Source organism: Lepidochelys olivacea (assembly GCF_965140295.1).
Source record: "Lepidochelys olivacea isolate rLepOli2 genome assembly, chromosome: 1".
Taxonomy (NCBI): domain Eukaryota; kingdom Metazoa; phylum Chordata; order Testudines; family Cheloniidae; genus Lepidochelys; species Lepidochelys olivacea.
Genome location: NC_140411.1, coordinates 254651428 through 254669902, shown reverse-complemented (window position 1 = coordinate 254669902; position 18475 = coordinate 254651428). Strand labels below are relative to the sequence as shown.

Sequence of the window (18475 nt, the reverse complement as noted above, 5' to 3'; positions counted from 1 at the left end):
TAAATAGAGGCAGTAAAATAATTTTTCATGAATTTGACACATTTAAGACCTAACTGGTTATTTATGTATTGTTTGATTTATAAAATCACATATCCAATAGTCTCTAAGCATATTATGAGTCATGGTTACAAAAGACTTCTTTCAGACCAGGAAAGCAACAGATTGATAGTGTGACTGAGGGGTCTGGACTGTATTACTACTGGAAATAAATAGAAACCTGTTTGCAGAACTCTTTTTGGTTAAAGATATGACTCCTAGAACTCTTTGGGCCTGATTCTTCACTGCCAAACTGGAATGGCTTTACACTAATTTTGCATTGCTGTAATTGATGACACATGGTGCAGGGAAACAGAATCAGGCCCTTTTATCTTTATGTGCTATTCAATGGCACTGTTAGTACACAATAGTAATAGTAGGGAAAAAGCTTGCTTTAACTGAACAAAATGATACCTAGTAGCAGTAATGATTTATAATATGAACAAGTGTAGAACATTAAGTGCCTTTGCCTTTATCACAAGTCCTTTAATTATGCCTGCAGCAAACAGCTCAGACCTAATCTTTCTTGTTGTTTAACTAATACTTAATATATGTGTCTTAAGTGATCTGTATTTTTGAATAATCATAGTAATGATGAGTGCTTTACACTGTATCTCTACAAGCAGTAACTAATCTTTATGACACCCCTCTGAGGTGGGTATTGTTTCTGTCTTTAGTGGAGTTATTCTGGGATTTACATCAGTGCCAGTGAGTTGAGAATTATTTGTCCCTAAGCAAATGCTCAGGGCCACAGTGAGACTTATGGTCAGAGCTGGGACTCTAATGCCAGGAATTCCTGACTCCTAGCCCTGTGAACCAGCCTCTCTCCCTAGGCAGCTCCTGGAGTAACATGATTTGTTTGGGTAAGCATTTGAAAAGATAATTTAGGCAAGGGTTGAATCTGGTGCAGTGTTGGCTCACGGAAGATGTCCGGGCATGAAGGTAGGTCTGTGGGCTCATCACTTGCATTTCAGTTCTGCCTTGTTTCTCTAGCATGCCACATAATTTAGGTTCTTCAAAAGATGTGCAATACCAGTCTTGCAGATCGGTTAAGTGTGTTTCACATGGATACAGAATGTCATTGTCAAACCTGGGATTAGAACTCAGGAGTTCCTGGCTCTAGTACTTTGCTCAGACTGATAGAGCCTAGTGGTCTTGTTCATACCCCATATTACAGTGTCAGGATCCTCCTCCCATCTAGCTGTAGAGACAGTGAGGGTAGTTACAACCCTCCTTCCCTTGACCTGTTCATGATCCCCTCAGGATTGTGACCTCCAAGTTGAGAACCAATGCACTTGACTAGTCCATACCTTTGCCAAGCATGTTGGTGGCAGTATATTGGAAACCTCTCCATGCTCCAGTGACGGTGCATCAGATACCCCAGATCATTTGTATTCTCTTCCCCCTTTTAAGTGTCAATTTTAAATCTATCAAATGAACAGTTTATTATCTTTTTTATTGCCTCTGCAGTGTTTGAAAATAAAGATAAGATTGTGATAATCATGGAGTATGCAAGCAAAGGGGAGTTGTATGATTACATCAGCGAGAGGCGGAGGCTGAGTGAGAGGGAGACAAGACACTTCTTCCGGCAGATTGTCTCTGCTGTACATTACTGTCACAAGGTGAGTACAGCATTTGGTGTTAACGTAACTATTTGAGGCTTTAACAGTGACTCTCATGCTTAAAAGGACCAGTGAGGTAAAAATGTTCAGCTGCTGAAGTGGGAGAGTCCAGCAGCAGGTATTTTATGTGTACAGCAAGATATCACAAGTGTAAATATTTCACTAGTTCACCACACATGTTTAGAGACTAAAGGCCATATCCGCACCTAGGTCCATTTCCACCAGCTAACTCCCTTACACCAAGCCTAACTCCCATTGGCGCTTTTGAAGATTTTCTCCTTAGGTAACAGAATACTCCACTAGCTTTCTGTAGAAGAAAGACCACTTAGTGACACAGCTCATAGAAAAGGATTGATAGTTTTCCTGTAAATTGAATTCAGAACAATTTTTGACAGAAGAATAAGGTACAATATATACAATTAAAAAAACAAACAAACGCAGAGCAGAGGTGTAAATGTGCAACTTCAGAACAAGGAAACTCTTTTGAGAGGGGAAGAAAGTGAGAATACCTGTCATGGAGTCATTTAAGTTACCCAAAAGTAACTGCTCCAGATATAATAGGAGCATCAGAAGGATTCCCTTTGTTCTTGCCTTTATCCTTCATGGCATGCCTCTGAAGGACAATTTAAGCCATGAAAACAAGCATCAGGCTGATTAACTTCATGGGCCCTTCATCTTCCCTTACAGGCCCTGGTTGTCCACATACCCTGTGACTGATACAGTCATAAGGATGTTATGTTCATGACATTTCAGCGGGTGTTGCTTTTATCTCAGCAGTGCCCATCTCCTCTCCGGAACCTACTGAGGCAGGGAAGCATTATCACCCCCATTTTTACAGATGGGGAACTGAGGCACAGAGAGGTTAAGTGACTTGCCCAAGGTCACACAGGAGATCCGTAGCAGAACAAGGAATTGAACTTGGGTCTCCTAGGCCAGTGCCCCAACCATGGGACCATCCTTCCTCCTGTGGGCCTTGGAGGTGTAGAGCCAAAATATGCACCATACTAAAGCCAACAAGCAGCTAGTGCAGCCTTTCTGTTAGAATTTTAAAACATTTTAATCTCCCTTTGAATTCTGCTAAGTAAGGGAGGTTTGCAAAATCCACATTATACAGCACAGAAAATACATTGAAGCCTTTTGTGCATGGTTAGTTTTTAGAACTTTAGGAATAAGATGCTGTGACTTAAATCCTTTTTGTTAATTTCCATCCCTAACATTTGCGGGCAGTAGCAGTCTTTGAGGATTCGCAAAAAGAAAAGGAGGACTTGTGGCACCTTAAAGACTAACAAATTTATTTGAGCGTAAGCTTTCGTGAGCTACAGCTCACTTCATCGGATGCATTCAGAGGGTTATAACTCCCCTTGCCCAAATGGCTGCACACTGGAGGAATTAGAGCTTTTCTAAGGACTAATGTCATTGACAGATTCTTTTTTCTGGTGCCTGGGAAGAATATATTTCTTTCACACAGTGGGGGTAGGATAGGAGTTGGAATTAAGTTCCGAAAAGAATCCCCCTGCTGTTTTACAGGCTTTGTGGGAGGACAGATTCCAGTCATTCTTCTCTTAACCACACAGCAAGTGACTAATACATCTCCTGTCACTAGTCACTGGGCCGTGAGTGTTACGACAGCAAACTCAGCCCTGAATTGTAGATACAAAGACCACCCTGATGATTCAGTTCTTTAACCTGTCCAATATTCTCCCCCCCACCCCCCCCTTTTTTTTTTTTTTGTTCTTCATTTCAGAACGGTGTTGTCCATAGGGATTTAAAACTGGAAAACATCCTTCTTGATGACAATTTTAACATTAAGGTAAGGTTCTTTCTGTCCTCTTCTCTGAATGGATTTGCAAGTTCCATAGCAATTTTTATCCAAGGTGTGATAGAGTCCAGTATTATAGCAACAGCAACTGGCAAGTAACTGAGCAGATGGGAGGTTGAGGAGAGAGAGTACTGTGTATGGTTAGCCTGAAGTGCTAAATGGAGTTTTGGATAATTTTGCGGAGAAACCCTTCTTGCCACTCAAGGGGCTCAGTTCCCAAAGCAATATTAATTTGCCAGTGGAAGACAGCAGAGTGTTTAAAGCGGTACAGTTTACATTACAAATGGTATTATTGCTGGCTGCTGCTAGGGCTCGAAAAAACTTTCTTAGCCTAGAGGGTTCAAGTGCCTCCTACAGAACACTCCGAATGTCCTTTTGATCACGTCTGGAAAATAAGCAAATAAGAGTTTCAAAATAAACCTAGTAAAGCACATGTGCTTCATTAGGAAATGGTCTTAGAACTCCAGACACAAATGTAGCTTTTTGACCGGCGACCAGTGATGTCCTGTCCATGTCAATAATCCCCAGTGAAAGCATGGGAATGACCTTCTTTCCTTTCTTCTTCTTTTTAATAATAGCCATAAGACAAGATAAGTAATGCAGTTCTGAGAGATTAGCGAAGTTCCCAGATGGTGAACCTGTTTCACCTTCAGCTTGGTGTCAGTTCACATGCATGAGGCATACAGTCACCGTCCTCTCCTGATGCAGCATAGATTGGGTAGGTGTATAGATCTATGGACAAACAGAGAGGCAGATGATAGATACTGCCCACTGGCTGTTGTGCCTTATGGCTTAATTAACAAAACGAAGCAATCAGGAAGCCATCTACACAGCCTACTATCCCAACAGCTCAAGTTTTGTCTTCATCAGTTCTCTGTCCTGTCTCTCTACTGATTGTCACTGTGCTCCCTGCTCTGCCTTTTGTGCATCATACTGAAGAGACCCTATTCAGTTTAAATGTATGCACAATGGAAATGGAAATAGACAATAACATATGGTAGTTACCATCTGTGTAAAACTGATGACAGAAGCTACCTTGGATCAACGGGTGGATTAAAGACACATAAATATGCAGTTTCTAAAAATAGTATTTTACAGAGGGCACGTCCTATGCAACACTTGAACGTTTGTTGTTAACATCAGGGTTGTCGTGCTTGAGTCAATCTCTCCCATTATGCACCAATAGTGTCCCCAATGCTGGCAGCCCCACCACCCCTTTTAATAGTACTGAAAACAAAAAATAGCCTTTCTAGGACATTGCATGTGGTCCAGGCTTCTGCATGCAGGATGGCCTCTCTTTCAGCATTACGTACCAAACAATCTTCCCAGCTCATCACAGATTTTTTGAGAGAGAAGAAGAATTTGGGGAATTTGTTAAATGGAGTGGGCTGGGTTCATCCCATACAAAACAGTCATTTTCTCAAGTCTGTAGGAAATTGCATCAAGACAAAAGGCCTGATTCTCTCTTTATGTCTGTTTTATACCACTTCAACTCTTCTGATTTCAAGAGACTTAATCCTGATTTACACCCCAGTGAGAGGTGAATAATACCCAAACTCAGTGTGATCCAAGCACTTCAAAATCACAGATTTTTTTCCTCAGATACTACAGTGGTTGATGCTATTTTTGGAAGCTGGATAGATGCTAGTCAGAAAGTAAATAGGGGCCTGATCCTGCAAGTCCTCACTGACATGAAGCATCCTGTTGACTTTGATGGGTATGAGCCAGGGCTGCTCTTGTGAGCAAGAGTTTGCAGGGTGGGGGTGAAATCCTAGCCCCACTAGTGTCAGTGGAAAAACTTGTGGCCAGGATTTCACGCTGGGGCTCCAGACATGTCAAATACCGCAGTGGTGCTTTAACATAAATCCTGTGTTTATAGAATACCTGAAGAAATGTTAGTAGCTGATGAATCTTTTAATAATTTCCTACAGCTCCCAGTAAAGAACAACTTGGGGTATTCATAGCCTGTTTTCTCAAGGACCCCCTTTGTTGGATTAGATTCTGTTTAGCCTACCATCTGTGTGCCTTTTGCATATTTTCAGTTCTTCCTCACTCATTCCTTTGCTAAAAGTAATGCACATCTCTATATGTGCAAATATGCATGGGCATGATTATACACACAGGTGGCTATAAGCTGTCTTGCTTTCTCATGGTGCCTATATTTAAACAAAGAAGCTCTTGAGGTTTAAGGATTGGGATTTGGAAACGGTTTATATTTCACAATCCCACTATCAATGGTGTTTGAATTTGGATTCCTCTGAGGGAGGGTTTTTTGTACCTTACCTACCACATTGAGAACTACTTCCAGTACTTGATGTAAAACAGACAGTTGCTATTTGCTTTGATACTTTGGGGTTAGAATTTGTTATTGTGGTTTCTATGTTAGTGACACAGGGTTTTATTTCCCCTTTTTTTTCTGTTTCATAAACAATGTTTGTTGGCAAGGAAACACATCTGGAGCTGTAAATTATTTATTTTCAGTTGAGTCACTCTAACAGGCCCTGATTCTGAAAATATTTATACATGACTTATGCAGAAAGAGAGAAATGTGCAGTTTGGGGCTTTAGGAAGGGGCAGCTGGTTTTGGATGCTCAGTGGAAACACGTCTACTAAAATGGGATGAGACTTACTGTTTTCTGTCTTTCTAAGACGCCCATCCTCATGAACTAATATTTATATTTTTTATTTCATCAGTAGATCCCAAAGCACTTCACAAATTTTACTAATTGGTTGTAAGAAATGTATATAAAAAGGAACCACTTTGTTCACGGGGTTGCAAAGTATAAACTTTTCAAATAACTAGTGACACATATAGTGCAGATTACACAATCGTCCTATTCATCCATTATGTTAACAGCTTACATCTAATAAAATGTCATTATAAGAAACCAGAACAATGTACAGTAGCACCCTACAGTGCTTTTAGGACAGGAAGTGAAGAACATTTTATCTATTAGAAATTACTCTCTGAGCTCAAGGAGTCACTTAGCTATTTTATTCTATCCTTTCCATTTGATACGCTGCCAACTTTGGAGCCATCCTTAAATTTGATCTGATTAAATTTAAGTCATGAGGCAGATGAACAGTGTGCATAGAGGTAATTGGGTTTTTGAGTTTAATTAGCTAGTAAAGTCTCTGGAAACTTAAGAGTCGTGGACTGAAGTACAACAAACAGGAAGCATCAATGTTTGAAGATTGACAAATCACTGGGGTGCAGACTGTTGGGAAGATCCCCACTGTTCCACAGACCAGAGTGTGTAGGGGCCTCTGGTCTAAATTATGTGGTTAGATTACCAAAGGACTTTCTGAGGTGGTGGTGTTCCCTGAAAACCATTTCTTGAACACTCCCTGAAATGGGGGGAGCTGATACATATTAAATCATAAATAATGTCTTGGTTCAGTCACTCATGAGAAGGATTGTGTGCTCAGATCCTTTGGAAGTAAAGAAAAACAACCTTACTAGTTTTGGCTTAGAACTGACCAGTGCAGTCCTATAGCTTAGTACTTAATGTCCTTTGCAGTCAGTATTATGTTGCATTTTCGGAGCAAATGGCTGCATAATCAGTTTCTTGGTAAATTGTGCCTTACCACAGAATCTCATGGAGAAATCACATAACTCTGTGAAGTATGATGATGCTAAGACCTCTGAACTGAACCACAGTGTTATTTGGACCCAAAGTGTTACTATTCTGCATGTCAATAATGGTGCTGACATCACCTAGCACAGCGGCAGTCCAGATCCATGAATGAGGCCCTTAGACACTACTACAGTACCAATAAATGATCATAACAAATATGGACAGTCTGTTATGTCAGGAAATATATATATATATAAACTAAGCAAGGAAACTGATAATGATGAAACCTGTCAGATTTCACCAAAGTGTTACCAGCAAATTGATCACTGAACTTCCCTGCCTCTGGAACAGAGTCACAGGTCCATGCTCAAAAAGGGTTCTCCCAGGATATTGACCATCTGCATCCTGGAGCAGAAAAATGGGGTGGAATCCCATGAGTTGATCCCACCCAGGACTTCCCAAGTCAGCACAGTCTGCTATGTTGAAATTATTTTACAATCTTTATTGCATTGTATACCTTGTGATATACATAAAGCAGTAGTCACTTTAAGTCACGTGGTAATGAAGCGTGAGTTCGTGCAACAAATATTAGCCTCTCCCTGTTCTGACTCACTTCCCAGCTGCTAGCAATACAATTTACTTAAAATGACTTTATTACTACTTTGGGCTTCAGACCTTGGTCCAAATAACAGAGCTCCCTCCCTCCCTCTCACTGCTGCTCCTCCAGCTCTCATTAATTTGAACGTTGTGTGGAATGTTGGGACCTGAGAGCCTCTGTATGTCATATGACATCACCCACCTTGCGAGGATCTATCTTTTATTGGATCAACTTCTGTGGATGAGTCAGATAAACTTCTGAGCTACACAGAGCTCTTCTTCAGCTCTGTCTAGCTCGAAATTTGTCTCTCTCACCAACAGAAGTTAGTCCAATAAACAATGAATCCTCACCAACTTTGTCTCTCTAATATCCTGGGACCAACATGGCTGCAATAACACTGTATACATAGATCTTCCCAATCAGCTACCCCTTCTGCTGCTCCCCTTAGCTCTCCCACCAATGCCTTTTGTACCAATAGGGAGGGGGTCACCCTCTTTCACAATCATCCCCCATATGTGCCTGTGCAATAAATGTCTAGAAAGACAGTAGAGCTAAGGCAGCACCAAAAGACCAAAACTCCTGTTGATATGGTAAACTTAAAATGACACAGAGTGACAGCAGGAGAGAAAAATGTAAGTGTAGTAGTGACAAGAAGCTGCTAACTGCACCTTCTATTGGGCTTTAAAATGGAAACAAGCCAGAATAAGTGTTGGTAACCCATGGGGATTACATATATGCAGAACAGGCGGTTTGTTCACAGTAGATACATGTAATTCTTGAAAATTTCACCCCTAGCATGTAAATTCTTCAGTCATTCATCTGCTTCAGTGGACCAAATATATTTTAGTCTGCATTGAAATACAAAGAGCCAGATCCTCATGTGATGTCAATCAGAATAGCTCCATTGAAGTCGTTGGAGCCATGCTAATTTATACCTGCTGAAGACCTGTTCCAAGTTCTTTAAATGAATGCACACTTCATGGAATTTACAATCCATACTTATAACCAACCAATAAATTACATCTAGCTTATTGTAGTTAACAGTAAACATGTAACACACACCTCCTGAAGCTAAGGGAAGAAAAGTCTGCTGCCAGCACCTCCCAGTTTTGAAGGTTTTTTGACTTAATGCTTTAGCTCCATTTAAGTGCCAAGAACATGAAGTAATCTTGGCTTCTATTAATCTTGTTTTGGGGGGCACTACAGCTTTTACGGGAAAAGCTGATAAATATCAGTCTGTGACTATGGGAGTGGATTGTAATATAAATACCCTTTTCCTGAATGGCCAAAATGAAAACATGAATGCCCAAGTCTAGGAGTTCCTTGGTGTGAAGAGTGGTATGTGTATCCTATATATGTCAATGCACATATACACACATTTTATACATTCCATGGCCTTAAGGGAATGTGTTTTGTTAAGGAAGCATACTGTGCAGTGTCTGCCCCTGTCTTAACTGTATCCTGAACTAAACCAAAGCTCAGGGACTAGCAGGAAAGTTTTAACACTGAATTGGTTCCACTCTTCTTCTGATTGACAGGACACACTTCTTAAGACTTAAAACCAACTTCCTGCAAGCCAGTCAGGGTGACATGATAAGAAAGTGGAATTTAGGACAATTAAGTGCAATTTGAGCCATGAGACTACGTCTGCAGATTGCAGTAGTACACCCCATTCAATGGTATTCCAGCCACCCAATGAAGATTTTACAAAACACACTTATTTAAGGGTTGATTTTGCTACAACAGATGGATAATACACTAGTTGGGATATTGAGTAAATTCAAATGATCATTATATTGGAATGGGATAAAGTACTATTAATGAACAGAAATCAGCTACTCCTTCAGCACTACCTTAGGAGCTGCAAATATCTGCAGGACTCTTGCTCTCTCACACACACACACACACCCCAGCAAAATATTAGAGGTGGGAGCTTGAAATGGGATAGATATGATTTTAAAGGTGACCAAGGATTTAAGCAAAAAATGGACATGACCCCCCCATTTTTTTCCTTTATGATATATCAAGAAAACCTGGACATTCTCCCCCACCCTGCTGCTTATTTTTGGTTTTTAGTCTGGCATTCCCTAGTTTTGCTGCAGAACATTTGGGGGTGGGGAGTGTTTCGGAGAAAGGCAAAAGAGTGAGGGGTGTCAAAAATGTTTAACAAGGACATCCTTTTTCCTAAATGCTGATTAGACATTGCCATTATGTCGGTATTTGCAATAGCAAACAACAACAAAACGTTTTAAACACTGAAAAAAAAATCCTCTTTGCCTTCTGATTACAGTACTCTGCTTTTACTTTTTTGTCTTTTATGGTGTCATAATATCACTAGTTTTTTGTGGTAGAAAAGGCCTGCATTTATAAGGTGGGGGAAAAAAAACTCAACAGAAAACTCCTTCCTTTTTAGTTTTTTTGTTTTTGGTCTGAAAAATACTTTTGAAGCTTCCTGTATACATCATAAAGAAGCAAAAACAGGCAAACCCAATCTATTGTTTGTCTATTATATTGTTTAAGCCATCTATTATCATGGCAAGAACCATGATACAAGTTGTCAGACTAGCCTCATGTCTTCTCTGCATGCTTTCTACCCTTCTTGCAGCACTGGCAGCCATTGTTGTGTGTGTTTATCAGCTCCACTCCACTGCACCCCTAAACCATCTCCTGCTGGCTGATCGGGCTTTTGCATTATATGGTCCCAACCCTTTGCCCCATTTTTTGCTATGCTATTTTTCTACTATTGTGGGAGGCTCAGCTTCTGTGCCTCCATTTCCCAAAGATTTGCAGAAGGAGAAGAGGAAGCAGCTTCTGCTACCCTGCTACTATGCTGGGTTAATTTTTATAATGTAATTTAAATAACAACTAAGTAAGAAAAAATGTCAAGACATTTAAACCCAGCAAAGCCCCAGCAATGTAATTGCTAGCAACATAATCCTAGATGGTAATCCACCCCCTCTACAGAATCTCATACGGGTTGGCAACTACTCCCCCCGCCAGGTTCTCAAAGGAAGCCACACCCCTGACTCACATGATAGTCCCAGTGAAGCCACGATAAGGTGAGCAGAATTTGTCTCGTGAAGGGATAGCTTGACTGTGCTCGCAGCTGTAGTGTGGCTCAGGGGACTTCTGGGGTAACTGCACAGAAAGCTACTGTGCATATCACCAATTCTAAGTTTTGTGAGCCAGTATTTTTGTGTCCATTTTTGTGTCAATAGTGTACATTAATAAAAAAGTGGATCTCTGTGACACAGACATTTGGGTCAAAAACCAGATAAAATTGTGAGCTACGTGGCCTTGTTCTGGGGAAACAATGAAAATGTAAGGGATGTGAGTTTTTAAGCCACAGTGTCACAAATCCTCAACTTTTGTTTGATAAGAACAAGAGCAGCGACTAGACCAGGGGTTCTCAACCTTTTTCTTCCTGAGGCCCCCCCCAATATGGTATAAAAACTCCATGGCTCACCTGTGCCGCCACCACTGGTTTTCTGCAGATAAAAAAGCCAGGGCTGGTGTTAGGGGGTAGCAATCAGGGCAATTGCCTGGGGCCCCACGCCACAACAGGCCCCGCAAAGCTAAGTTACTCAGGCTTCAACTTCAGCCCCAGGTGGCAGAGCTCAGGGCCCCGGGCTGCAGCTTTGTACAGCGGGGCTTCGGCTTTCTGCCCTGGGCTCCAGTGAGTCTAACACTGGCCCTGCTTGGTGGACCCCCTGAAACCTGCTTGTGGCCCCCCAGGGGTCCTCAGACCCCTGGTTGAGAGCTGCTGGACTAGAAGAAATAAATAAATGTCCCAACAAACTCCAGGGGCATTTTGTCTGTGCTGGGAAATGTAGGAATGCAGGATTTGGTTGATCATTCAAATCCATAATGGCATAATTGATGAAAGTCTATTGAACCTGGAAAGGTTAGACAGTGCATCACTCTCTTTCTCTCCCTACTATAATTGGCTCCAAATGACTTCAGATGCCACTTCCTTCTGGAACCTTATCCCCGGGTTCCCAGGACACCACTGCCTCACTTCTCCTGTTGAGTTCTAAGGGCCTGACTCTCAGTTTGCCTGCACCTTGTGTAGGCTTTTAGACCAGTGCCACCACTTTATGCTCACTTTGCACTGGGGTAAATGACTACCCATGGTGCAGGGCAACCAGAGGACAGTAAGGTCCAGGTTCTTCCAGTTATCCTTGCAAAGATATGTGAGGTATCCAAGATTAAATGACTTACTGATGGCTGCCCAGGGAACCAGAGACTGAGCTGTGAATAGAAACCAAGAGTCCTGGCGCCTAATCCTGAAGATTTAACCAGTAGATCTCACTCCATCCCTATCTTTTCATAAGGTAAATGTCAGTACTACAGAACCCTTTTGTCTTTACAGATTGCAGACTTTGGTCTTTCCAACCTCTATCACAAAGACAAGTTTCTGCAGACCTTTTGTGGGAGCCCACTGTATGCTTCCCCAGAAATTGTTAATGGAAGACCCTATCGAGGCCCAGAGGTAAGGGGACACAGGGGAGAAGGAAAGTGAAATTAAAATTAATCTTATGTTGGTGGCGCGTATACGATCTGTACTTGGTAATAATGAGCATGAACATTAGTTCTGTCCTGATAGTATCTCACACATAGACTATGTTGGGCCTCTCCTAGGTTGGAAGTATTCAAGCTGCCTTCTGTTACTTTCATTTGCTTTGCTTACACTTTGTCAGTTGTTAAATACCTGCATGCCGGTAACCAAGCACAGCTGGGTGTTCCATTGCTTTTGTGGTGCTAATGGTCTGGAAGACTGCAGGAATCGGCTTTTCTAGCCTTTACGCTTCTTGTCCATGTATTTTTAGGTTGACAGCTGGGCCCTTGGTGTATTGCTTTACACTCTGGTTTATGGAACGATGCCCTTTGATGGCTTTGATCACAAAAATCTGATCAGGCAGATCAGCAGCGGAGAATATCGTGAGCCAACACAGCCCTCAGGTATAAAAAAAGAGCTGGTGTAATGCGTTGAGATGACAGGAGTTCAGAATGGCTGGCTGACTTGGCCTCTACCAGCATTTTCTGGAGTGTCACTTTAGAATGACAAGTAAAAGGATCTCCCATCCCCTCTCAAAACATCATCTGCCCTCAGTTTCCATCTGGATAGAGCCCTTACCAAAAGCCCTTTTTAAATGAAAGTTTTACAGCAGATAGATTTTATTGCCTTGTGGAAGCTTTAACAGGGTCTTTTAACTAGATCTATGACAGTGGAAAGTCTGTTAGCTATTGCAAGTGAAATTGTTCAGACAAGCTGTAAATTGATACAAGGTCCTGATACAGATCAGTCTTCTAGTCTTACTACATTGTGCGATATATATCAAAAGCAGAAAGAAGAGGAATAGTCATGGGGAAGCAACCACTTGGCCCAAGAACCCATTCTGAAGTCTGAAGTCAATACCAATATGTTCACAATTATTATTACACAAGGGGATGCCACCGTGATTAGAACTCTGATAGAAAGGCACTGAAGAATTCTAGTCAAGCTACATGATCATAATGGTCCCTGGCCATGAAATCTATGAATCTATCAATAAATTTCACTAGTCATTTATTTTGCATCATTTGTTTGCCACCATTTTTCATATTCTCCCTCCTGGTTATTCCTACCTAATTTGCTTTGTGGAAATTTACCTTTAAAAATATATAACAGACTATATTATAATTGCATTTTACTTTCTCTCCCCCTCTTTTAAAAAAAACAAAGATGCAAAATTAATAATGTACATCATTTGAAATACCTGAGTGCCCTTTTGTTTTCCTCTAAGGCTTATATGCTTACATCTGGTTGATGTAAAGTTCAGTGTCTACACCAGATTTCTTCACTAATATGGAAAAATACTCATCTACTTGACAAGCTAATGGTACATTTGTTTGGATGTATCATGTTGCTTCAGATATGAAATAGCACTTAATTTCATTTCCTGAAGTTGACTTGATGGTCAAAGTCTTCCCACATAGCACATTCACTTCACCTGTTTTGAGAAGCATCTGTTCATCTGTCTTGTCCATATTTCCATGTCTATATTTTGACTATTTTAAATGTCATTCTTTGACCATAGATGCTCGTGGTCTGATCAGGTGGATGCTGATGGTGAACCCTGAGCGACGAGCAACCATCGAAGACATAGCCAATCACTGGTGGGTTAATTGGGGCTACAAGAGCAGCGTTTGTGACTGTGATGTCTTGAAAGACTCAGAGTCCCCGCTGCTGGCTAGGTTTATTGATTGGCATCACCGTTCGACAGGTCTACAGCCAGAGACTGATACCAAAATGAAGTGCCTTTCTAAACCCAAAGGTTCTGAAGTTACGCTGGAGCGACAGAGGTCCCTGAAAAAATCAAAGAAGGAAAATGACATTGTGCAATCGATCCAGGAAGGAGGGGCTGAGAATGCATCCAAACCAACCTCCAAGAGGCCCAAGGGCATCTTGAAGAAAAGGAGCAACAGTGAGCATCGGTCTCACAGTGCAGGATTCATTGAAGGAGTGGTCAACCCAGCGTTACCCTCCACTTTTAAGATAGAGCAAGAACTGTGTAGGACTGGTGTAGTCATTAAGAGTGCCATGGAGGGAGAGATAGCAAGTAAATACAGCACTAAAGCATCTTCCCTCATGCCAAAAAAAGGAATCTTAAAGAAGACTCAGCAGAGAGAGTCTGGCTACTACTCTTCTCCAGAACGAAGTGAATCTTCTGAATTGTTGGACAATAAGGATGAGACAGAAAACAGTGATACATCCCCAGGCATCACTGAAACATCAAGAATTGGGTCTCATAGCCATTCCTATAGACGTAAGGGCATCTTAAAACACAACAGCAAGTATTCCACCAGCAGCATTGACTCTGCTTTGGTCAGTCCTGAAACACCGATGGTGGAAGCCATGGAAGAAGGGGACCTGCCTGGGGATAGATTATCTCGAAGTTACAGTCGCCCTTCTAGTGTGATTAGTGATGACAGTATTTTGTCCAGTGACTCCTTTGACTTGCTAGATTTGCGAGAGAGCAGGCCAAACAGGCAAAGGATACGGAGTTGTGTCTCTGCTGAAAACTTCCTCCAGATCCAAGATTTTGAAGGACTCCAGAACCGCCCACGCCCACAGCATTTGAAACGTTATCGAAATCGGCTGGGGGACAGCAGTTTTTCCCTTCTCACGGACATGGATGATGTGACTCAGGTCTACAAGAAAGCTCTGGAGATCTGCAACAAGCTCAACTAGCACAGTGGAGAGGGTGGGAAGGGAAGGGAATTGTCATGTGTACCTTTATGATGGAGTTAGCCTGGTTACCAATTTGCTGACAGTGGTAGGATCATCAAAATGGGGTTGAATGCGCATACTCAGCTGAAAACCTTGAGATGTGTAAAAACCCCAAAGAATTCTCTTGAGCATTATGCAAACTCTTTTAGTTTGCTTTATTAAAGTATTACCTAGTTGCCCAAAGAAAACATACATATGTGATGCAAACATACAGTGCCTAACACAGTGGGGTCCCGGTCCATGATTGGGATTTCTAAGTGCTGCGATTGTATAAATAAATAAATAATAATACCAGAATCTGGCAGACAAAGGCGTAATGTAGACAAATTCAGATTGGAAATAAGGCAGGTATTTTTAATAGTAAGTGTAGTTTACTAGTAGAGCAACTTTCCCAAGGGAGGTGGTGGATTCTTCATCACTTAAATCTTTCTCAATATTGGATGTCTTTCTAAAAGATATACTCTAGTTCATCCTGAAGTTATTTGACTTGATGCAGGAATTATGGGGTGAAATATCTATGGCCTGTGTTATACTGGAGGCCAGACTAGATGTTCACAATGGTCCCTTCTGGCTTTAAAAGTCTCTGAATTTGCTTTAGGAAGGGTAGTTTTAAATAGTCACACTTAGTGTGATGTGCCTAGAAAATTTGAGGCATGTGGCTACAAATTCACATCTTCCATCTACCATATCATTCTCCTCACTAGCAAGGGGCACAGATTCGTATCTGACCATCAGTACTAATAGTGAAAAAATACAAGAACTGAAACCATAGCATGAGCTAGAAAAAGTTGACCATTGCAAATGGCTAGTTGATTTCTGCCCCGCACCCTCCAACGTATTTACTAGGTTTGTGACATTTTCCAGATTGCCAGCCAAACAAATGCCTAGGAAGGGGTGTGTTTATCACATTCTCTCAAGGGTTAATTAAGCACAAGACCCAGATTTCAGTCACTTTCACTGTCAGCAAATGGTGCCGCCTTGCTTATTAGCATGTATCTGAGAGTGGAGACTAGTTTGCTTCTAGAATGTTAGCTTAAGAAAAGGTTGTAGCATGTAGTAAATGGAGAGAGGACTGAGAATCAGTGAGAATGTGCCTTTTCCCCAAATAAGAATGTTTTGAAGTAGGTAGCAGTGGAACAGAAGGAATTTGACTATGAGTGCTGGAATGAGAACAGTAGACTCGACAAGGGATTTGTTATAAAAATGCAGGTATCTATCTCTATTTGTAATTGGTACTGCATGAGCAATGGTATCAGTCTGAAAAGGAGAAAAATGTATGTTTCCTTGGATATATCTAAATATCCAGACTTGAGGCTTCAACTCCCATAAAGGTACCACTTGGGTCTACTGGATTACCTGAATGTAAGTAAGCCTCAGTTAGCAAGGCACTATGCGTTTGACAGGCCTGGGCAAACTAGAGTTGTATGGCCAGTTTCAGATCTCATTTACATGAACATATGGCCCTGGGCTTCATTCGGGTTGCACTGGTGTGACTGGGGGCAGAATTTGGCCTGTAAGGTCAAACTGGCTACAGCTCTAACAGTCCAAACACACAAACAACTGGAGGTTAAAGGGCCAAATTCTGCTCTCATCTTTACCCCAAGACTTCAGCTAGGAGCAGAATTTGGGCCACTCTCTCTGGGCATGCTCTAAAATCCTAAAAGCTACAGAGAAATAGTACCAAGTTCCATTTGGATTAGCTGAGAATCCAGAATAGCAATGTGAATAGATTTAAGAAAGAACAAAGAACTGCTTTATTGCTCATTGCTTCCCAGCTTGCAAACTCCTGATTTTGTGTGTCACAGTACTTCACTCAATCCAGCTGATTTTAAGGAGGAGCTAACAGGCATAAAGCTGGGTGAGTTTTAATTCCTGAATTGCCTCCTCTATCTCAATGGAGAGGTTTTTTCCTCCAGGAGACACTTGGCCAAAATTCAGCCCAGGTGTAAAAGGCATCCATGGTGCTGTGCTCACACAAAGCAAGGCTAAATGCTCACTGTTTGTTCTCTTAAGAAGGGAGATTTCAGTCCATACTTTTATTTATGGATATGTTTCGGTATGATAATGAGGCATCCTGTCCTCCCAAGGGCTTACATGTGTTGTTTCTGCCTCTTCAAAAATCCATGTACTATTTTGAAGGGTGCAAAGTTAACAGGTTTGCCATATTCCATTTTAGGGAAATGTGAACTAGAGACCACATGGTTTCAGCAATTCAGGTGAGCTTTGCAGCCTTGGGCAAAAGATGTTCTTTTAACTATATGCCCTGGAGTGTCAGGTGCCAGACCCTGAGCTGGTGTAAATCAGCCTACTTCCCTTGACCTAATGGAGCCTGACTTCAGTAGACCTACACTGATTGACACCAGCTTTGAATCTGGCTCTAAATGTGTAAATGATTTATACAAGTTTCGAGATGAAGGAGGCGGACCTCAGCTTGCTGTTGTGAGGAACTGAGAAGCACCCCAAAGGCTCAGATCTCCTTAGATTTTTGCCCAGGCCTGCCATCTTGTGTACAAATGTGAATGAATGATTGACTGCTTGCTGCCAAACTGGAAATGTCATGTAGGGATTTACTGGCATGTTATCATTCCTAGAAGAATAGAAAGAAAAAAAACTTGACTGCACATTATTATTAGTGTTGTGATTTTTATTTAATTTTTTTGTAATACAAAGTTGACTTTTTTTTTATTTGAATTTGTCTTTATTTATTGGTCTGAAAGCCATTTCAAATAGGTATAATAATATATTTGGTGTAATTTAATTGGTGCAACATTATTTTACAGCTGCAGCCAAAATGGTTTTGTTTTGTTTTCCACTCATTGGTTGGCTCTAGAAGGCACACAGGGAAAACGCTGGATAATCACCCAAAGTGTTTGTATTTTTAATCTGATACTGTTTTTTATTAAATAAAAATAAAATGAATGGAATGTAAGACTTTTTTTCTCTTTAAATAAATGTAGATCAACTGTGGCCAAATACCAATGAACTTCTCATGCAAAAATACAGCAGCATCTCCAACAAACTGTACTGAGTTGTTTACTCAAAGCTTTTGGCTTATTTGTGTATTTGAAGAGAATATGGGTGGCCACTGAGACTTACATGCTAAGAGAGATTTGGCACTGTGAACAAGCCATGGTTTTCATCTGTATTAAAATAGCACAGAGAAGAATAGCTAACTGGGATCTCCTTTCTTCGAGATTGAGATCCATGAGCCAGGTGTATGGCAGGTGAGGGCAGAACAGGCTGTCTCACAGCCAGGCAACAGCAAATTTATTTATGCCAAGTAGGGTGACCAGACAGCAAGTGTGAAAAATCGGTACAGGGGGTGGGGGGTAATAGGAGCCTATATAAGAAAAAGACCCCAAAATCAGGACTGTCCCTATAAAATCGGGACATCTGGTCAACATAATGCCAAGCAACACCCACAACAGTAGTCCCTTCCCCTCCCTGGTCTGGGCAGGAAATGTATTATTATTTTAAATCTTCCTGCTGATGTAATCCAAGGCTTGTTTGGACAAAATGCTATCAGCCATATGTTGCTATCAGACGTGC

At 41.3% G+C, this 18475-nt stretch overlaps 1 protein-coding gene across 1 annotated transcript in view; it reads left to right on the top strand.

Moving 5' to 3' along the window:
- The window catches only part of NUAK1 (NUAK family kinase 1), a 59823-nt gene extending 41968 nt beyond the window's left edge, over positions 1 to 17855 (top strand). The window contains exons 3-7 of the mRNA XM_084611048.1: positions 1507 to 1658; positions 3403 to 3468; positions 12026 to 12145; positions 12483 to 12615; positions 13734 to 17855. Of these exons, the coding sequence (XP_084467174.1) occupies positions 1507 to 1658; positions 3403 to 3468; positions 12026 to 12145; positions 12483 to 12615; positions 13734 to 14887 (1625 nt within the window). The 3' untranslated portion in view covers positions 14888 to 17855. The remainder of the gene's footprint in view (positions 1 to 1506; positions 1659 to 3402; positions 3469 to 12025; positions 12146 to 12482; positions 12616 to 13733) is intronic.
- Positions 17856 to 18475: the final 620 nt, after the last annotated feature.